Source organism: Salvia splendens, chromosome 8, assembly GCF_004379255.2.
Source record: "Salvia splendens isolate huo1 chromosome 8, SspV2, whole genome shotgun sequence".
In the NCBI taxonomy this organism is placed as follows: domain Eukaryota; kingdom Viridiplantae; phylum Streptophyta; class Magnoliopsida; order Lamiales; family Lamiaceae; genus Salvia; species Salvia splendens.
Window position 1 is genome coordinate 33,376,473 of NC_056039.1, and position 22,319 is coordinate 33,398,791.

At 37.6% G+C, this 22,319-nt stretch overlaps 3 protein-coding genes across 3 annotated transcripts; 2 read left to right on the plus strand and 1 right to left on the minus strand.

Annotated features, from left to right (window-relative positions):
• Positions 1-217: 217 nt before the first annotated feature.
• LOC121743618 lies at positions 218-4,043 on the minus strand. Its single transcript, XM_042136950.1, has 6 exons — positions 3,765-4,043; positions 3,421-3,641; positions 1,380-1,602; positions 1,073-1,158; positions 900-991; positions 218-805 (listed from the first exon to the last, which is right to left on the minus strand). Exons 1-6 carry the CDS (start codon positions 3,843-3,845, stop codon positions 564-566), a joined length of 945 nt encoding a protein of 314 aa, XP_041992884.1. The 5' UTR covers positions 3,846-4,043; the 3' UTR covers positions 218-563.
• A 4,690-nt stretch (positions 4,044-8,733) lies between these two features.
• Positions 8,734-9,394, plus strand: LOC121743269 (photosystem II repair protein PSB27-H1, chloroplastic-like). Its single transcript, XM_042136520.1, has one exon. It carries the CDS (start codon positions 8,785-8,787, stop codon positions 9,298-9,300), a length of 516 nt encoding a protein of 171 aa, XP_041992454.1. The 5' UTR covers positions 8,734-8,784; the 3' UTR covers positions 9,301-9,394.
• A 10,639-nt stretch (positions 9,395-20,033) lies between these two features.
• On the plus strand, positions 20,034-21,127 carry LOC121744060 (transcription factor MYB10-like). The gene is made up of 3 exons (XM_042137500.1): positions 20,034-20,216; positions 20,321-20,450; positions 20,559-21,127. The coding sequence occupies exons 1-3, from the start codon at positions 20,084-20,086 to the stop codon at positions 21,001-21,003; spliced, it is 708 nt and encodes a 235-aa protein (XP_041993434.1). The 5' UTR covers positions 20,034-20,083; the 3' UTR covers positions 21,004-21,127.
• Positions 21,128-22,319: the final 1,192 nt, after the last annotated feature.

A 22,319-nucleotide genomic window follows, 5' to 3' on the forward strand; every position in this document is an offset into this window, starting at 1 on the left:
ATTTATTTTCCACAATATCTTAAAAAATCAATCTAATTTTGAGTTGGGCTGGAGCAAGCTTATTTTTCTTACCCCGGCCCAACCCAAATTCTCCCTTCGTCCCGATGGGCCTGTCGCAATTACACAGCCCGTTGAACGAGATGAGAACCGCTCGAATATCCCTGAAAAGAACATGACATGATAATGTGTGTGTGCACAAAATATAGAACAAGCAAAAAGAAGCAATGCAAGTCATGATACATTTAAAAAAAGGTACAAATCCTACCATCAAAGCACCTCTAATTCTAAAAGGCCCTTTCACAGCATACCAAACATCGATCAAGGAATTGAACACATTTTCAAGTATTACACACGGTGTAAAGCCTCAAAGAACTTCTCCTCTCCCTCCCTTTTGGTCCATTTTTTTCCTTTGAAAAACATGTTCTAAGACGAAAACCCGACTCCACGGCCCTGTGGGGTCTAAAACTATGTTGCTACGGGGACGCCTTTGGCCACACGCTTCAAAACCCCCCCGGGACCAGGCAGAATGGCTCAGCAAGAACCATTTCTAGACCCAGAGCGCTCTAGCCATGCCGGATGCCCCTGAAGTAGTCGAAGTCGTGGTGCTGGACGCGCAGCTGCTTCAGCCACGAGTCGGCCACGCTCACCAGAGACACCAGCCTCTCCCTGTCCCGGCCCATCTTGTCCGAGACCCAAACGCCCCCCTGCAGCTTGTAGGAAGCCAGACCAAATGGGGCGAGGGAGAGGCTCTCGCCTCTCCCTCGCCTCCTCTTCACGTGCTCGCCATCCGCCTCAAGATTCATATCTAAACAACAGGAATCCTCCCCAATCAATTTAAGGCCATTCTTGATATTCAAATGAGACACATGTCTATAAACTAAGATATAGTAAAACTTTACCTTGAAAAGAAGAAGACAGTGTGTGGTAAGTGAGGAAGCATGTCTGCAAGTCCTTCACAGTCCTCCCAGCAGGAATGTGATAAATCGGGTACCTGAAATCATTCGTTGAGACGAGCAAACCATCATAAAAACGAACAATATCACAACACGCGAGCGCATCACAAAAGACTCACCAGGCAACCGCCATCCAACTAGCAGGCGAAAGATCTACGCTCCTCAACGACACCAGCCCCGGGTATCTCTGAGCAAAGCTACTGATCTAAAGAGCCAAGAATCAAGAACACTAACTTTTCAACTAAAGTAGATACATCACATTATTAGAAGTCTATCAAGAAAAATAACTTATTTGATTCTATCATATCTACTAAACTCTGCATTTTCTTTAAAGATTTTCCTAACAAATAAATGCTTTTAACACTTTCTCTTGATTTACATAAACTCAAAAGAAATATGAAAAGAGATTGGATTCATTTTTTTTACCTTGTCTACAAGAGGGACTCTTCCATAAGGAGATGATTTCTCAAAGTATTGAAAGTAGAGACTGCCCAATCTCCCATTGGGATGGCAGAAGGCGTCGTGCTCAGACATCCCTCCCTCGGACGAACACCTGTCCCACCTAGACGACACCTTCTCGCTCTCGCTCTCATCACTGAACGAATCGCTGCAGGATTCCCTCGTCTCACTAACGGAATCACTCTCCTCCCTACATTTAAACCGCGTAAAAATTACATGAAGCAAAGGAACAAAGCAATTATGCAGCAAACAAAAGGTTTTATTTGAACCAAGTGCTACATATAAAGAGATAGGGAGTGGTGTTTGAACTCCATAAGAGCCAAATTTCCATTTTTATAACTTTATATAACTGCTAGGCTATGTTTTCGTAATAAGAAGGTTTTTATTTCAACCACGGGCTATAGATTTTCATGAGTGATATTAAAAATATCAATCTGGTCACATTAAAATATCAATACAAATTTGTGTTGACATTGTAATATACTGTGTTGATATTTTAAATATCAATGTCAACACAGTGTATTAAAATATCAACTAAGTTTATATTGACATTTCAATGTCATCATGTTAAAAATTTTAATACCCTACATTGATGAGTTAGCAGAGTACCTAAAACAGTTAAGTTCATGGCTAACACAGTAACTTTAAAATGAGGCGTGTCTAAATCCAGAAATGCAGCCTAAATCTTGGCCCTAAGATTAGACGATCTAATGGTCAATAATTAACCAAAAACACGGAGGGTAATAATTAAGCAGTTTTAGGTCATATTATAAGATTTGAGTGTAATGTCATATTAAGATCATTTTAGGGCATACTTTGTTAGAATGACCTAAAAATAAACTAAACATGACCTAAAAATGTACTACACATGATATTGTTCTGCGTTTCTGTATTTAAATATAGTTTTGGATAGATTAAAACCCTATGTATATATACAAAGCGAAGATTAATTATAAGAATGTGAAAACCATTTTCTGGTAATTTAATCCTGTAAATGGAAAAATCCCATATTTTTAGTGTAGTGAAAGGGTCCGGTGAGTAACTTTATGTGGCGGTCAGATCATTCTCACGATAAAAAAAGTGTATATTAGAACTGCATCCTATGTACTTCCTTCGTTCCATAATAATGGAGGCATTTCTTTCCAACACAAATATTAAAAAAAAATTGTGTTAAATGAGTTAAGTAAAAGAAGAATAACGTAGGAAATGAATTAAGTAAAAGAACAGAGAGATAAAGAGTAAATAAAGTAAGAGAGGATAAAGTAAGTGAGAAGAAATTTATTGACTTTTACTAAAAAGGGAAATGACTCCACTACTATGGAGCGTACCAAAATAACTAAATGACTTCACTACTATGGAACGGAGGAAGTACATATTAAGGTAAAATAACTTTAAATAGGATTGCATTCTCTTGACAAAGAAGATTTTTATTTGAACTATGTGCTAGTAGTACAAATAGAAAATTAGATATAAAAATATGAAAAGTTTCCATTTTTTAGTGCAGTTAAATTGATAGTTAATGAGTAACTTTACATAGTAGTCAGACTACATACTCGCAATAAAGGTTTTTTTTTCACATCACGCCCTAAGTTTTTTTTTCACATCACGCCCTATTTATATATAAAGTAACAAAATTATCTATTCCTCTTATATAAGACCACATACTCGCAATAAAGGTTTTTATTCGCACTACACCCTATTAATATATAAGCGACAATATTATAGATACACCTCAAACCGTTAAGACCATGTACTCGCAGTAAAGGTTTTAATTCGCATCATGCCCTATTTATATATAAAGCGACAAGATTATCTATACCTCAAACCTTTACCAGACCACTTACTCATAATAAAGATTTAATTCGCACCATAGCCTATTTATATATAAAGCGACAAGATTTTCTATACCTCGAACCGTTGAATGCTTACTTAATCCAGTAACTTTATACGAGGTCGTGTTTGGGTTTTTATTCAAACAACATGCTATATATAGTGATAGCAGTTATACCTCAAAGAGTTTGCAGATGAAGTGCTGGTGAAAATCTGGATTGCAGAGAGATAAGGGACGAAATATTGGATCAATTTCTGGCCGTCGTCGGAGATCACCGGAACTCCGGCGCCGCAAGCGCTCCATTCGTCGAAGCTATTCCAAAGATCACCCAAAGTAAAGTAGTCTTGTTTTTCTCTTTCCCATGGATGCCATAGCTTATTCAGCTTCCTCATCTCACTCTGCAACATAAATCAGACACCAACAACCACAAAAAACAGACAACAATAAAACACATGTATGAATTGATTTCCAAGAATGTAATGAAACAACCAAAAAGGGGAAATGCAAGATAAAAATCCAACCTTTGGCAAGAATTGAGATGGGACCACGGGAGTTATGCAATCCAAGAAGCATTCGAGGTTTGTTTGCATCATGGTTTTCATCAGACACAGAGATAGAGAGAGAGAGAGAGAGGTTGCTCAGAATCTCTCTCCTATTTCTCCATGAAAACAGAGAAAAAGAGAGCCAAGGGAGAGAGGGAGGAAAACAGAGCAAGAGAAAAAGGAATTTTAATGGGAGAGGGAGAGAGAAATTAGGAGAGAGGAAAAAATGATGCGAGACAACAGAGATTACTAACCTTTGACGTTAGGACAAGAAATATTATTATCATTATTATTATAAAATAAAATCACTCTTTTTCATCTTTTTTTCTTCTTCTTTTTTTTTATCAAGAATTCCGATTCTTACAGATTCTATACTTTTTCCATAGCTAATTATGAATCAAGACTCAATTTTTTTGAAGAAAAGGGCAACAATTCGATTCAATCCAATTCAAGAGCCAACCCAAAATCCCAAAACACTATTGCAACTTGAATCCGAGAAAAGAAATTCCTTTGAAAGAGAAGTGCACCCTTTTCTTTTTATTTTTCCGAAATTCAAGCCAAGAAAAATGAATTTATCTTTTCGCTTTTATATACTGTATATTCGCAGTTGGAATTCCATGGTTTCTGATAAAAGGAAATCCACTTTCTCGTTGAAAAAGAAAAAAAAAAGAATAGAAAAAAGTTGTAGTTTCGGTTTTACTGTGTGTAGTGTGTGAGTGAGAAAGGAAGAGAATTCATGACTTTAACATCGCCAGCGCAGAAACTTAAGATCTCCTTGCTATTAATGTGACTCACTTGCAATTAGTTTGCTGAGTTTTATTGCAGCAAGATCTGCCCCTCCGTTGTCAACTGCGCTACATTCCTGCGGGCAATTTGCTGCGTTTTATTAATTATGATCCAAGAAGTATTAGTAGTACTCCTACTATTTTTTCTTACTATTATTTTATTTTTATGTATAATAGTTAGTAAATTTTTAAATTTTCTCAAATTGTGATTAGTCTAAGAGTTTCGAAAACAAAATATTTAAATTTAGAAATTTCAATTTTCGTAATTGTATTATCCAAGTACAAAATGACGTGTTTTGATAGACGGCGTAATTGTATTATCCAAGCAAGGTCCTTCTTTGAAAGTCGAGTCATTATGGGAATAAATAATTACTACGCCTATTATTGATCATATTTTTTATAAATAATATTAATTTTAGTCAACGATTTTGTCAAATTATGATCAGTCCAATAAGTTTCAAAAACTAAATCTAAAATGACAAACTTTCAATTTTTGCGATTGTATCACCGTGTACAAAACGGTGTCATTTGGTGGACAAGAAGCACAACCACGTGAGTAAGACACTTTATCAGGAGTTTGAGTCATTGCGAAGTTAAATGGAAACCCGTTTAGGTTAGATACTCAAAATGAAGGTTTATTCATTAAATTAATTATGTTTTCTTTTATTTTGTGATATTTATGAAATGACCTAAATTAAGTATCTTCAGAAAACATTGTTTTGTATACAGAGAAATAATTAAAAATTTCAAACCTTGTGGAAACGAGAATTTGGCTAAATTTTTGTAATTTAACTACTATTATCCTTAATTTTTATTTCCTAATTGGGAGATATGATGGAGAATGCGAGTAATCACGTGAATCATGATATGGACTTAATTAATGTCATTAAAACTAGATTAAAGAAATTAACTGTTTCGTGTGTGTTTAGATTGTTTCCATAACTGAAATGAATTTGTAGAGTCTCATTTGAGTATAATAAAATTTATTTCAACTGCATCGGTTTCATTTATATGGTAGTTTAGTGTTAAGTAACTCTAAATTGAACATAATTACATTATCTGCTTTATTGCTGTATTGCATTTGCCTTTGTAAGATAAAAATTGATGCCTTCATGGGAAAATGATAATATTATATATATTGAAAAAAAATTTGATATTGTTTTATCGTAAATAAATATATAGGTATCAATATACTATGGAACATTCTCACACAAACTGCTAGTTTAATAGTATAATCGAACCACGGAAATAAGATGATTCTTTTTTGACAATGTGGTGAAGCAAACCATATCCCACATCGGAGAATAGACAAGAGTTGCAAGCATATAAATGGGCTACCTCAACTCCATTAGTATGAGGCCTTTTGGGGAGTACCCCAAGAGCAAAACCGTGAGGGCTTTGCCTAAAGCGGACAATATCATACTAATGTGGAGTTCGGGTGTGCACCACCGATACCCAACAGTGGTATCAGAGCCCTGGTTCAGGGGCTGGGGCCTGTGTGGCTCGGGGTTCGGTGGGTTGCGCTTGCAAGTTCTCCGATGTCTCTGCGTGAGCTCGACCAAGACCTGTGGTAACCTGGTGACCTGTAACATGGGGCACAGACATGTGGTCTTGGTCTGGTGGTCTTGGTTTGAGGGGAGGATTGTGGTGAAGCAAACCATATCCCACATCGGAGAATGAACAAGAGTTGCAAGCATATAAATGGACTACCCCAACTCCATTAGTATGAGGCCTTTTGGGGAGTACCCCAAGAGCAAAACCGTGAGGGCTTTGCCCAAAGCGGACAATATCATACTAATGTGGAGTTCGGGTGTGCACCACCGATACCCAACAGACAAGAAGGCGTTTTTGAAAAAATTCATTTTCTATGATTCAAAGTTCAAGATATAAAGTTGGTCACTTCACTTTAAAAAATTTTGATATTAAAGAAGATTTATGTCCGTATATAAAAAATAGTTTCATTTGTGGACCATATGAGTTTAATGCATGATTAGTAAAAAAGTATTAGAAAGAAACAAAAAAGTGGTGAGAAAAGCATAAATAAGGCTAGTTTTGATAGGCAAATCAAAATAAAAAAGTAAGAGTATTTTTTTTTGCATTTATATGATATTGGCTGTTAGTAATTAAATTTGTATTCCGTTCATATGTTTGAGTAGTTTAAAACAATGCAGGTAAATTACTTAAATAAGATGTGGAGTATTTACTTATTGGATTCAGAATATTCCTTTGATAATAAATAAACATCGCATCAATTATGAATAAGAAAGATTTTGAGTTGCATTATATAAGCAGTTGACTATGCATCATATCATATATAAATAACAAATATTTAATATTCCAAAACTTTCCATTTTAATTATAAATTAGTTGAGTGCTATTAACATTTTATTTGATTAAAGTAAAAAATTGATCTGTTCAACAAAAAAATTATCCTAAACAATATATTTTGGTTCATATTTAATATTTCTATAAAATTAATGGTTAATCGTGTTCGAAGTTTAAAATTAGTCTTGTGGAGTACAATATTTGTACAAAAAAACTATTTAGTACTTATTACACATCAAGTGTGTTAGCTTCGTGTCCTTATTTATTAGTATATACACTTCACTCATTAATCAGGTCAAAACAATGTTGATCTTTATTTTTTGATAAAATTGTTGAATATAGACTAAAATGTATTGACTTGAATCAAAATCTAACACTTAAATTCGTAGGACCCAAATTTTGTTTGGGCGAATATATATGACCAATTTTGGACTTTAGTATTTTATTTTTGTGGGTTTTATTCACTTAAAATGTGGATAATACTCTTAATCTCGCTGGATTATAATTAAAATATAGATGGATTATAAATTTATAATTGAAATCTGGATTAAAATTGTCACCAATCCAATTTAATCGGCTAAAACAGTGCATCTTTCACTTCATTGAATTAGATAGCCATTACCATTAATTTTACTAAGTTTATGTCTCCTAGTAATGGGCTTTACCTAATATTTTCAATTTATAGTCTACTCTAATAAATTAACACCAAAAATCTCAATACTATTTCGTCTATTTATTTTTCCAGCAATGCTTTATGGTCGTATATATTATCATTGATCATAAAGAATTATTCTCTCTGAATTAATAAAAATGTGCAGAAGGTTATCCACACATATTAAATGAGTGCAATAACTTAAATTTATTTAGAGCAAATTGTCACTAACCCAATTTAATGGGCTAATCACAAGTCGAAGACCAGGCCCAACTAAAACTGCCAATGGGCTTCAACCGTATATCCAATTTAAAACTAAAACAGTAAAACCTCAATATTTTTCGTCCATTTCTTATTCGACTTGTGCCATTCGGTCATACTATGTCTCATCATAAAATATTCATTCTAAACACATGAAATTTTTAAAAAGAGTATAAATAAAATGGAATTTATTTTATTTAGGACAAATTGTTAGAAAATTACAAATTTTTCGTTCACACTATCCCGCATGCTCTAATGTGGATAAAATCATATAATAAATCAAAATTTGAATTTATATTGTTATGACAAATAGGGCAATTGTGTAATCGACAAATGAAAAACGTCAAGATACACAGAATTCATGTGGTTCACCAACGTTGTGTTGGCTACATCGAGACCCCCGTTTGGCTAGCAACAAACAGTAATGATTCAAGGCATCCTAACATATATCTTCAACTGAATCATCACACAGTTGTTCAACAAAATTATCAATTTGAAGAGCACACAATTATATACTCTGTCCGTCCCCTAAAAATAAAAATTCCTGCTTTTTTGATACGACCCATAAAAATAAAAACTTTCTATTTAAAAAAAATCTCTCTCAACAAGGGGGTCCATTTTCCACTAACCTTTCTTTCTATCTATTTTACTTTATCAATTTTGCATTAAAGCTCGTGCTATTTTAAAAGTTCTTACTTATCTATTTATAACAAGTTTTTTTTATAATCATACTTCAATCAATTTTCGATCATTTTGTGCGACACGCTAATATTTAAAAGACGCTATATATGATTTATTTTTTACCAATTTGTTATTTTCCTTATTTTCTAATAAAAATAATTTTCTTGGATGTGTTTACGACATGTCATCCAACAACACGAAGTCTCTGGATCTCTCATCCAAAAACAAATTTCTAGATAAGACGATAAGCTATCTTCCTTCACAAAAACCACACCCCTCTCTCCCTCTCCCTTCCATGGCTTCCCTAATCTCCCCCACCGCCGCCGCCGCCGCCGCCACCCAAAAACCCCCAACACCTCTCCAATCACGAACCACCCCCGCCGCCGCCGCCGCCGCCAATCCCACAGCCTCCACCGCCCGCCGCAACTTCCTCTCTCTGTCCGCCATCGCCCTAATCCTGGCGCCCGCCGCCGCGGAGCCAGCATTGGCGGCGACGGACGAGGAGTACGTGAAGGAGACGGAGGAGGTGATCAGCAAGGTGAAGAGCACCATCACCTTGGACAAGGGCGACCCGAACGTGGCGGCGGCGGTGGCGGAGCTGCGGGAGACGTCCAATTCGTGGGTGGCCAAGTACAGGAGGGAGAAGTCTCTGCTGGGCCGGGCCTCCTTCCGCGACATGTATTCGGCCCTCAACGCCGTTTCGGGCCATTACATCAGCTTCGGGCCCACCGCGCCCATCCCGGCCAAGAGGAGGCAGAGGATCTTGGAAGAGATGGACACGGCTGAGAAAGCTCTCTTGAGGGGTCGATGATTTTGTATTTTTACTTATTTTGGTATCATAGTTTCTGTATTTATATTTTTACCTTGTTGAGATTATAAAATGAGGGCAACATTTGAGAACTTTATTTGGAGTATATGTTTAATTTTCTTAGCTCTTTAGCATAAGATATTAACCACGCATTATATGTCTCACTTTTGATCCTACATTGAGTTTTTAATAAGCGTAATGGAAATTGAGTGAAAAATTGTAAATGGAATGTGATTGTTGTAAACCGTGTGATATACGATTTTAATTTGTAGATCGTGTTCAGATTTTAAGGTAACATATTGGATTCATGTTCAGTTGAGATTGTTTTTAACAAGTCGAATTAGGTTTAGGCCATTTTGTGTTAGGTTGTAACCAGGCTGACCCGATAACAACTCATCGCGAATGATTTGCCACCTTGTAGTGTATCAACACTATCTCTTTATATTATATTAAATGCATATACAAGGTTTTTCATTTTAAAGTATTATATCGTTGAGTTAATTTAATCAATAACTAGTACGAATTTTTTGAATTTTAATTAATACTAATTTTAGTGACTTCTTAAAAGAATGTTAAATTACGTGATATGCTAAATTGCTAATAATCTCACAAAAGGAATAAGTAATACTCTCCCTCCATTCCATTAGAAATAGAATGTTGGTTTGTGGGCACGGAATTTTATATAATGTTGTTTTGTGAGTTAATGATTAGAGAATAAAGTAGAAGAGATAATGTTGCTTTTATTTCAGGAAGTATTTTATTTTTTATGGAATATCTCAAAATCAAAAACATTTATTTTTAATGGAACATAGTAGTAGAAATTTTATAATAAAAACAAAATTGTATATGTCATTTAATATACACATGCATTTTTACAATTTAAATAATTGTCTGAATCTTACACCCGCATTTAATAATTACCATAAATAATTAGTACTATTCGATAATGATGTCGGATGGTTACGTTGATCAATACATTGTATATTCCAAGTCATCTAACAATGCGAAGATCGAAATGTAAATATATTGTTTAGATAGATTAGGTATATATTTGTAAAAAATACTCATGTATATTTTAAAGACCTACGTGTATATTACGCACGTGGGCTGCTGCTCCCATTTTTGTCTTGAATACTCCTAATATTTAAGGAATGTAGAATACAAAGATCCTCTTTCTCTTTGTTCGATGTTATATTTGTATTCTTTTAAAGATGCATATGCAAGGTACACTGTAAGATTTGTAATTAATTTTTAGTGAACTGTAAATTTAGTCTTTGGAAATGTAGTCTTAAACTTTTAGGTTTTTAAATTATTAAATTATATTACTACAGATTTTTTAAATGAAAAATATTATTTGAGGTCTTTATTTTTATTTTGACCCCAAAACTCTGAAATGTCTGCTCTTTCGCTTGCGCACAAAACACACATTGCATATTATAGTTATCTAGCCCGAGTTTTTTATAGCAACCGACTTAGATTTAAATCTACATCACCCTTTTTTTACAAAGATACTCTCATTTTTTTTAATCAACCTCTCTATATTTTATTATTTTGTGTTGGAGAAGATTGCGCCGGATCAAAGGGAAGATTTACAAGAATCAATCTTTACCAATTATAGGAGATTTGGGATCAATGTAATTATGTTAATTAGGTTTACCATATAGATGAGCCCTCAATCCTATATATTGATGTTATGTACAATGTGAAAAAATATATGAGAAATATACACCGATTCTAATCATACCATACTACCGAGTCTTACAAACATGGCCTCAGAGCAGGTTTAATTGTGGCTCAGAACAATATCATCATAGCCAATACCAAAATCTCGATCCTTTAGCCAAAATCAAACACAGAAATCAACCCTACACCAGAAACCATGTCAGATACCACAGATGATGAAAAGAAAGTAGATCAGAAAGCATCAAAGTTAAGGGACAGTAAGAACATCACTGTTGCATTCAAGCTAAACGGGAGAAACTACCCGATTTGGTCCAGATTGATGAAGGTGAAGATCGGAGGCCGAGGAGCCTACTCGTACATCAGGAACGAGCCCCCTGAACCCGGGAGCAAGGGGTACGAGGACTGGGAAGAGGACGACCTAGTCGTTTTTTCATGGATCGTCGACAATATCGAAGACGATATCATCGCCGACTTTGCGCATCACCAAACCTCGAAGGCATTGTGGGATAGCCTGAGGGTGACCTACGAGAGCAAGGCGGACCCGTATCTCATCTACGACCTGGAGGAAAAAGCAATCAACATCAGGCAAGGAAATCTCGATCTAGAGACATATTATCGGAAAATAAACGGGCTGTGGATCAATATTGACCGCTGCCAGAAGCAACCAGTCACTTGTTGCGACAAGGGCGTCGCCCAATTTCGAGAATTCTCCAACAACAAGCGGCTAATCAAATTTCTAACAGGGTTGAATCCAGAATATGATTCAATCCGGAGGGATATCCTCAAGGACGGACCAGAGATGCCACTCGAAGAAGCCTACGGCTGGGTGAAGAGGGAGGCTGCCCGGAGGTAGACATGCCCACCGGTTCCGGTTCCGGCGGTTAACCGCCGAACCAGAACCGGCGGTTCCGGAACCGGAACCGGAACCGGCGCAATATTCCCGAACCGGAACCGGCGCAATTCGGTTCGCGGTCCGGTTCAGGTTCAAGATATTTCGAACCGGAACCGTCACCGAACCGGCGGTTCGGGACGGTTCGGAACCGGCGGTTAACCGTGGAACCGCCGGTTCCGGCGCTTAAATCGAGGCAGGGGGATGGGGGCCGGTGGTGATCTTCAAAAACGGTCGAAACCGCCGGTTTTTCGGCGGTTAACCGGCGGTTAACCGGAAAAACCGGCGGTTAACCGCCGGTTTAGTGGCTTTCGAGGCGGCGCGGAGCACGAGGCGACAATGGAGCAGCTTTTGCAGACGGTTCGTTGACCGAACCGGCGGTTTTATTTCGGAAACCGGCGGTTTTGGCCCGGAAACCGGCGGTTCCGCCGGTTCCGGCGGTTTTCCGCCAAAACCGCCGATTTTGTGAAAATTCAAATTTTTTTTTTTTTTAAATTTCAAATTCGAATTCTTCCATTTTCCCCCTCATTTTTTTCTATAAATACCCCCCTCTATCCTCATTTACATTCACCCCACTCTTGTGTTAATAAGAGTTTCTCTCTTCAATCTCTCAATTCTCTCTCTTTGTCTCCAATTTCTCATTTGTGCTATTGTGCTTCCATTTAATTACGCAATTGCTACTCTTATTACGCATTGTTATACACTTATACAGTTATACTTATTACGCAATTGCTACTCTTATTACGCATTGTTATACACTTATACAGTTATACTTGTTCCCGTAGTTATAACACCGCTCACCAGGTACGTGCTCCTCCTAGTCCTTCTACATTTGATTTTGGTGGAGGGGATTTTTCCAATGTCATGATCGATCCCGACGTAGTATCACAATTGCAAGATCTATACGGTACTACAACCAATAGGACTAGAGCGACTAGTGAATTAGATATATATTTGGAATCGCGCTCTATTTTTCAAGATGCAGGTCCTCCTACTCAACAAATTGACGTCCTTAATTGGTGGGGAACACATGACAAAGAGTTTCCGATACTCTCCATCATGGCTAAGGAGATATTCGCCGTTCCCGCTTCCACCGTCGCCGTTGAACAAGCTTTTAGTGTCGGCGGTTGTGTCCTAGACGACAAAAGGAGCAATCTCTCCGCCAAGAACATGGAAGCCACTATGTTACTTGACGATTGGGCAAAGGCGGACATGAGAGCACAAGAGCCGGATTTCGACTTCCGTGTAGAGAGTGATGGTGAAGAATTTTCTTCCGATGGCGATGACGAGGTCAGAAGCGATAGCACTCAACATTAGCAATGAGTCGACGGGGGCGGTGAACGGCGAGCACTGCCGACCAAAAAGGTAAGCAAGGTAAGAGAACTACGTGGGCTTTGATTCCTCAATAAAATTGTGGATACGTAGGCACCTCAACTTAAATTTGAAAAGTTTAACTTCGAAAGTTTAAGTTGAGCTCAAGCCCTTTTCAATTTTTTTTCCCCCCTATTTCATAGATCATTCAGGATGCGGCTATGTTGTACTTGAAGATCATTAAAATATATTCCCCATTTGATAAATATCAAATGCGGAATATATTTTAATGATCTTCAAGTACAACTTAGCCGCATCCTGAATGATCTATGAAATCTTACCTTGGAATCAACCTTTTTTTCTTGCAAAATGTTGCCCATTTTCTAAGCAAACACATATCAGCACGCTATATACACATTGCTGCATTTCTAATAGGGGCAATTTGATCTTCCAAAGCAATCAATGCATCTCGAACACACATAGTCAGAACATTATTCAAGCATCTAGCATGGAAAAAATCAGAACAAACTATCTATTAGTACTAATTTTTTCCATGCTAGATGCTTGAATAATATTCTGACTATGTGTGTTCGAGATGCATTGATTGCTTTGGAAGATCAAATTGCCCCTATTAGAAATGCAGCAATGTGTATATAGCGTGTTGATATGTGTTTGCTTAGAAAATGGGCAACATTTTGCAAGAAAAAAGGGTTGATCCCAAGGTAAGAGAACTACGTGGGCTTTGATTCCTCAATAAAATTGTGGATACGTAGGCAACTCAACTTAAATTTGAAAAGTTTAACTTTGAAAGTTTAAGTTGATCTCAAGCCCTTTTCAATTTTTCCTTTTTCCCCCCCATTTCATTTTTTTTTAAATTTACCTTCCGAGTCCGACGAGGCGACGAGCCGACGCCCGACGACACTTGTAAATTATATTACATTGTTGTATGTTGTTGTATTGTATACTTATGTATTGTAAATTGTAATGTATCGTTGTCCGTTACAACTCAAAATCAATAAAATTTATTTCATTTTCTCCTTATTCGTCTTATTTGTGCTTGAATTATGCATTGTCTTGTTCCGATTTGTTGTATAAAGCCAAATTTCAAATTTAAAAAAAAAAAAAAAAAATAATTGAACCGGCGAAACCGCCGGTTCAAAAACCGGAACCGCCAAAACCGCCGGAAAACCGGCGGTTCCGAACCGGAACCGGAACCGCCCGGTTTTCGAACCGGAACCGGAACCGTGAAATAGCCTCACGGTCCGGTTCCGGTTCCGCTTCCGCCAAAACCGGAACCGGCGGTTCCGAACCGGAACCGCCGGTTTTCGAACCGTGGGCATCTCTACCCGGAGGAGCATCAACACAGCCCCTCCACCCACCGGAGACGACGACGGCAAAACAGCCGATTCAACAACCGGAGGAATTGGGTTCGGACTCGCGGCCCAGAACCAACGCCCCAACTCGCGCGGACCACCTCGACCCACCACGACCAATCACCGCCCGGGAAGCAGGCCGGATAAATCCCGGCTAATCTGCTCACATTGCGGAAAACCGAGGCACTCCCGGGAAGAATGCTTCCTTCTAATCGGATATCCGGAGTGGTGGGAGGAGAAACAAAAGGAGAGAGCTCAGGCAAAGCTTGCGGTCAGCGTAGACGAGAAGGGGCATCATCCCGCGAGAATTGGTGCCGGAAATCGGGAAGCACAGGCGATTAGCCAAGGGAAATCGTCGGCTGGAGCCTCGACCGGCGGCGACGGCGTGCGTGGAGTCGGCAATTTTGCCGAGAGGGCGGAGGAGCTGAGGAGAACGAACGGCGGCGCTTATGGAGGTAAAGGGTTTGGCTTTAAGCCAAACCCTAGTAATTTCTCTTATTCATATCTTGACCCCAAGCAGAAACGAGTATTGCAAATCGGACCCCATGATATCTCATTTAGACCCCCCAGATCCTATAAATTATCAAGTACAACCCCAGAATGTTGGAAATTCTCGAAAAAGCCCACATATTTGCAGTTTTGTGTCAAACAACCCTTTTGCACCATTAGAAACTGTTTCCGCTGCATTTCATGTCTGTATTAAGGATAAAACGAGCAATAAGGGTTGGATTTTTGATTGTGGAGCCACGGATACAATGACCCCCGATAGGAGTGATTTTAGTAGCTATGGTGAAGTTACTAATACATTTATCAGAACTGCAAATGGAGAGTTGATTACTGTCGTTGGGTCGGGAACTATTGATATATCTCCTACTCTATGTTTGTCAAATTGCCTGCATGTTCCTACGTTATCTCAGAGATTGATGTCTATTAGTCATGTGACTAGAGAATTAAACTGTACGCTTCTAATGCACCCCACTTTCTGTATATTACAGGATATTCAGACGAAGAGGATTCTTGGGCGTGGCACTGAGAAACAGGGACTTTACTACGTGGATGAGATAGCTCAACATGGCAATGCAATGCTGGCTCACGGAACCACAAAACAAGAACTTTGGCTGTGGCACCGAAGACTAGGGCACCCTTCTCCTGGTTATTTTAAACTTCTTTTTCCAAACATTTCTATTCCTACCGATTTTTCCTGTGAAACATGTGTTTTGGCTAAGAGCCATAGACAGTCTTTTAAGCTTACCAATACCCGTATGAATGATATTTTTTCCTTAGTACATGCTGATGTGTGGGGTCCTGCACCAATTTTTGGTGGGGGTAGTTTTCTATATTTTGTGATATTTGTGGATGATTGCACAAGAATGACTTGGATATATTTTTTAAAACGTAAATCTGAAGTTGTGGAAAAATTTATCCTGTTCTATAAAATGATCCAAACCCAGTTTCACACCACTATCAAAACCCTTAGGTCCGATAATGGGAGGGAGTTTGTTAACAATTCTATGGCCCAATTTTGTAAGGATAATGGAATGATCCATCAAACATCCTGTGCCTACACACCCGAACAAAATGGGGTAGCCGAGAGGAAAAACAGAACTATCCTTGAAATCACCCGGGCTCTCATGATCGAATCCAGGGTACCCAAACACTTCTGGCCTGAAGCAATAGCAACATCCGTCTACCTCATGAACCGTCTCCCTACCAAAATCCTCAACAAAAAAACCCCCCTCGATATCCTCTCCAAAAAGACCAAAATTCCCCAACATCTGAACCTCTCACCCAAAGTCTTTGGCTGCACCGTCTATGTCCATATCCCAAAACACGAGAGAACCAAACTATCACCTTGTGCAACAAAATGTGCTTTTGTCGGGTATGGGATAAATCAGAAGGGATATAGGTGTTTTGACCCTACCACGAAAAAGATCATCACCACCATGAACTGCAACTTCCTAGAAACCGAATTTTTCTACCACACCCACCTTAGTAGTCAGGGGGAGAGTGATTCAGGTAGTTCATCGGACTATCTAAGTTGGGTTGTGCCACTTCCAAACTCTTCGATTGAGGGTCCAACCGAACCAGTTGTCATTGCCGCCGAGCAAGTCTCACCACAAGAGTCATCTCATCCGCGGTCCCCAGATCCTCATCCGATGATATCCGAGGTAATTCCTGAACCTATTCCTGGTGAAAATACAGTTCCTCCTAACCCCTTGAGTCCAGATTTCTCCGAAGAAGATAATACGATTGACAGTGATACTGGAGGGTATGTTCTCCCCCATCGAACCACAAGAGGGGTACCGCCAAAGAGATACTCCCCTGAAAAGATTGGAAAGAAGAGCCGTTATGGAGTAGCAAATTTCGTGCAAGGCAATTTGGCGAAAATGGCACGGGCTTTCGAAGCCGCACTATATGAGGAAGAGGAAATTCCACGATCGGCAGAGGAAGCAATGAAACATAAACATTGGAAGGATGCTATGCTTACTGAAATGAGGGCACTAATGAGAAACAGTACATGGGTGAAGAGCAAGCTACCTGAAGGAGTAAGGACAGTTGGGTGTAGATGGGTGTTCACGATAAAACGGAGACCAGATGGCACGGTGGAAAGATACAAGGCCAGACTAGTGGCTAAAGGGTACACTCAGACACATGGGATCGATTATGATGAAACCTTCTCACCTGTGGCAAAAATTAATACTGTGAGGGTCTTGTTCTCAATCGCTGCAAACAAGGATTGGCCGCTTCACCAGTTCGACGTAACTAATGCCTTCTTGCACGGAGAGCTACCAAAACCCGTCTTCATGGAACCCCCACCAGGCTTTGCTAGTGAGTTCCAAGATGGAGAAGTATGCCAGCTGAAGAAGACATTGTACGGGCTCAAGCAGTCTCCTAGGGCGTGGTTCGGGAGGTTCACCGAGGTGATGAAGAAGTATGGATATCAACAGAGTAACTCTGATCACACATTGTTTATTAAGAAGAGAGGAGGTAAAATTACGTGTCTGATCATATATGTAGATGACATGATTATCATTGGGGATGATACTGAAGAGATGGTCGAGTTAAGGAAGAACTTGTTCAAAGAGTTCGAGATGAAGGATCTAGGACTCCTCAAATACTTCCTGGGGATAGAAGTGCTAAGATCGAAGAAGGGAATCTTCATAAATCAGAGGAAATACATCCTCGATCTTTTGGCAGAAGTGGGAATGGTGGACTGTAAGCCTGCGGACACCCCAATGGTCCAAAATCATGGGCTACAAATAAGGAAAGACGCAAGACTTGCCGACAGGGGGAGATATCAGAGGTTGGTTGGAAAATTGATCTATCTGTCACACACAAGACCAGACATCGCGTATGCTGTGGGAGTTGTAAGCCAGTTCATGCATGCACCTCAAGAAGAACATTGGGAGGCAGCATTGCGGATTGTACGATACTTAAAAGGGACTGCAGAACACGGACTGCTGTTTGAGAAACATGGGAACTTGGAGATTCATGGGTTTACTGACGCGGATTGGGCTGGAAATCCGAATGATAGGAAGTCAACCGCAGGATACTTCACCTTTGTTGGAGGTAATCTTGTGACGTGGAGAAGTAAGAAACAGAAGGTGGTGGCACTATCGAGCGCGGAGGCAGAATTTCGCGGAATCAAAAGTGGATTGACGGAACTACTATGGCTAAGGAGGATTATGAAAGAGTTGAGCCTAGAATCATCAGAGACCTGCAAACTGTTTTGCGATAACAAGGCGGCCATCAGCATTTCGGAGAATCCGGTCCAGCATGATCGAACCAAGCATGTTGAAGTCGACAGACACTTCATAAAGGAGAATATTGAAGCAAAGATAGTGGAGATGCCGTTTGTCAAGTCTGAAGATCAGTTGGCGGACATTCTTACAAAGGCAGTGAACTCGAAACTATTCCGAGAAGTATTGTGCAAGTTGAGCATCGGTAACCCCGTCACTTAACTTGAGGGGGAGTGTTGGAGAAGATTGCGCCAGATCAAAGGGCAGATTTACAAGAATCAATCTTTACCAATTATAGGAGATTTGGGATCAATGTAATTATGTTAATTAGGTTTACCATATAGATGAGCCCTCAATCCTATATATTGATGTTATGTACAATGTGAAAAAATATATGAGAAATATACACCGATTCTAATCATACCATACTACCGAGTCTTACAAACATTTTGAAATCAAATACTTCGTCTGTCCCATAATAAGAGTCACATTTTGCTATTTCGGTTCGTCCATTGCACAATAAGAGTTACTACATTTTACTTCACTCATAATTTATTATAAAATAATATAAAATAGTGGATCCTATATTCCACTAACTTTTTCAACCCATTATTCTTTAATTTTTAAAATTTGTGTCCACGTGACTTCTAAAAGTTTATATCCTAGATTATTTACTATATTTATAAACAAAAAATACGTTCTACATTAATAAAGATATTGCAGCTGTTATCCATTACATCAAACATTAACCTACACTTTGAATTTTAGATTTCTCAACTGAAATCCACTAACATTAAAAAATTCCAGATAGATATGACTTGTAGTCTTGTACTACATATATAATTCTATAAATATTAAAATTACCTTATAATGATTAATTCTTAGCAATTAAAAATCCCCAAGTTTCCAAATCATCCGTATCTAGTTGTTCTATAAATTTTTATTTGTAAAATGACGTCATATCAAGTCAACTCGATGATCGGACATACTTCATACTTTATAAAAGTGTTTTTTTGTGTGAAATGACTATAATTCTTTAAACTAGTAAAAATATTGTGATTTTTTAATATTTAATACTTCGATGCCAATGAAATATAAATATTAATTTAATACTATCATAAAAGTGTGTATTCCTATAAATTTTTTGTATATATGTTTTATATCAATGGGATTATGGGAGTGTAAAATAAGAATATTTTTGTATCTAAAATTCTTTAAAACGACAAAATGTTTTATACCCTATTTATTAAAGTTATACACGTCACACGACTAATGACTCACAGATATACAACATTCAACTAATAATTATAGCAAAATAAGGCTTTTATTCATTTATCAATCCTCAATTCCATTTTTTATAACTGCCTCGTTACTATCCCTTATATTTTTCCTTACTTTTATAAATTTATTTACATAAAAAATGACCAAACGTGAGCTCTTTTTTCACTAATTTACACATTTACTATTGAACATTTATTAAAATTCATGCCAACAGTCTTAGTTAAACGCATTAATTATTCTTAATCATATTATCCAAATAGACAGCCAACCTATACATTCCATGAATTGTTGGGGGTACTTCACTTTCGTTAGTCCTTTTGCTCTATCTTACCCCACACATTATTTCCTCACTCATCTATTTCAAAATTTCAATAGCGTGTCTCTACTTAGGCAACATTTTTCTATTCCTAAAATTGGGGTTTCCTATGTTATTTCCAAATTTAAAACTCCCCCATGACCATAAATAGGAGTGAACTTGTCTAGTTTCGAGGTTCAAGGCAAGACTAAAAATGGTGAAACCACCTACTTTCGACAGCCAAGGCATGAAGAGAGGTGCTTGGAATAAAGAAGAGGATGAAAGATTAAGGTCTTTTGTTATGCAATTCGGCCACAACAACTGGCGCCTCGTCCCGTCCTTAGCCGGTCAGTCCATTTTCCGACCACTTCCGATTCAATTAACCCTAAATAAATTTGTCAAATTAGGTCAGATTTCTCTTTCTCATGTGTTGCAAATTAATTTGTTTCAGGATTGTCAAGATGTGGAAAGAGTTGCAGATTGAGATGGGTGAATTATCTCAAACCAGGTCTAAAAAGGGAAAAATTCACAAAACAAGAAGTGGATCTCATCAGAAAAATGCATAACAAACTAGGAAACAAGTAAGAACTCAAACTAAACTAATCCTCACACATATTTTAAATTTTCTTTTTTTTTTAAAAAAAAAGCACTTTTCACTAACTAGTATAGCTCCATTTTTATTATTGCAGGTGGTCAACCATTGCTGGAAAGCTTCCTGGGAGAACTGACAACGAGATCAAGAACTACTGGCACGCCCACATAAAGAAGCGCGGCCGACAAGGCCGAGCTCCATCATCATCATCTTCCTCTTGTGTGACAAACGATGATCATCAACAAGAATCTCCAAATACCGACGCTCTTAGCCTCATTGCAGATTTACATACATTCACCCGAGCTCAAGAAGATGTTTTGATTCACGATTCAATTATTAGTTCGGATTTGCCTCCATTTCCGGTGGAGGATCAGTTTTGCGATTTCGAGTTTTTATTCCAAGAAATGCAGAATGGTAGCCCTAATTCTTCGGATGGTGGCAACAGTTTTTGCAGCTCAAATTCTGCGGATTTCGAAGGGAATTTGAATTTCTGGTCTTATCAATCGTTTGGGGAAGAATTTTTGGATATAAAACTGTGGTGACAGTGTACTAAATTAGTTGTGAATTTATTGCAAAATTCTTGTGAAATAGTATAGATTGATTCATTTTGTGTAAATGCGTCGAGTTTTATTTTTCCTTAAATGAAAATATGTGTATTGAGGAATATCTTTATGACGACTCATCATTGTGAATTGGCGCCTCTTATTGCTTTTTTTCCCTTTTAAACGACTAATTATATATTTACGGATGATGGATTAGTGTTGTGACCATGGTATAGTAATGTAATTAGGGAGAATCTACTGTGTTAAAGATTTAATTACATCTAATAAACATTAAATAGTCCCCTATCCCCACAGCTCCCAGGTCAAACTTTACAAGCGCGTAATATAAGTCGAGTATGTCATACTTCATTTTTCTAGTGTATATAAAATTATATACATTTGGAGGTTATTGCATAAGAACGAATCAAAACTTCGACCTGTGTGCAACTTGCTACCCTTATAAAAAAGCGTATTTTAATTATTTCACATTTGTTATATTTTTTATACAAATATTGCTAATAAAGCAAGTTATGAAAGCCTTGATATATTCCTTGCATTCTCACCATGATATTAATTATTTCAGCAAAGTTTATTAGATCAAGTTATTTTATCCTAATCGTGATTCATTTGACTATCAAAACGAAAATACGTGACTTAAAGACCCCCAACCCAAAAAAGTAGAATCCCAAATAATAACACTAAAAATCTAATATGGATATCATTAATGTACACGAAAATCTAGCTATATTATAATTTAGTGGGGCATTATTACAAATATTTTTTGGAGGTGGAGATATATAGATAAAAAGGAAAAATAAAATAGAAATAAAGAAAGATAACTTCTTTTCTTTCAATTCTTTCTAAGTCATAATTTCTTTAGAATATGTTGACTTTCGTCAACCAAATTTATGTTATTTGTCCCATATGATAAGAAGGTACTATGTGTACCATTTAGTAAGTAAATTGTCAAACATTCTGTTTCAAACATGAAGACCATACAATTAGGAGTACATAATTTAGGACGACTAATCCAAATACCATAACTTACACAAAACGATCTAATTAAGACGAACAAATTTACCAAGTGAAAATTATTGGAATACTGTAAAAGTTAAATATATAATGCAAAACATTAATTATCCAAAGATTTATCTTTAAATTATTTACTCCATAAAAGTGAATATACTAATTAAATGGTAGGTGAGCCACCATCTAAAGTCACCAGAAGGCGGGGATTTATTTTATTTTTTTGTAAATCTCAATGAATGAGTGAACCATACAATTAATATAATAATGCAGCAGCCGCATACAGACAA

What these genes read in the sequence shown, in the direction of transcription:
- LOC121743618 (XM_042136950.1), bottom strand. Translation starts at nt 3,845, where the DNA reads ATGAAAACCATGATGCAAACAAACCTCGAATGCTTCTTGGATTGCATA. An exon ending in CATCTCAATTCTTGCCAAAG is followed by an intron (nt 3,642 to 3,764) that starts GTTGGATTTTTA and finishes TTTATGTTGCAG; the next exon opens with AGTGAGATGAGGAAGCTGAA. An exon ending in ACTGTCTTCTTCTTTTCAAG is followed by an intron (nt 806 to 899) that starts GTAAAGTTTTAC and finishes CCTGTTGTTTAG; the next exon opens with ATATGAATCTTGAGGCGGAT.
- LOC121743269 (XM_042136520.1), top strand. Translation starts at nt 8,785, where the DNA reads ATGGCTTCCCTAATCTCCCCCACCGCCGCCGCCGCCGCCGCCACCCAA.
- LOC121744060 (XM_042137500.1), top strand. Translation starts at nt 20,084, where the DNA reads ATGGTGAAACCACCTACTTTCGACAGCCAAGGCATGAAGAGAGGTGCT. An exon ending in CCTCGTCCCGTCCTTAGCCG is followed by an intron (nt 20,217 to 20,320) that starts GTCAGTCCATTT and finishes AATTTGTTTCAG; the next exon opens with GATTGTCAAGATGTGGAAAG. An exon ending in CATAACAAACTAGGAAACAA is followed by an intron (nt 20,451 to 20,558) that starts GTAAGAACTCAA and finishes TTATTATTGCAG; the next exon opens with GTGGTCAACCATTGCTGGAA.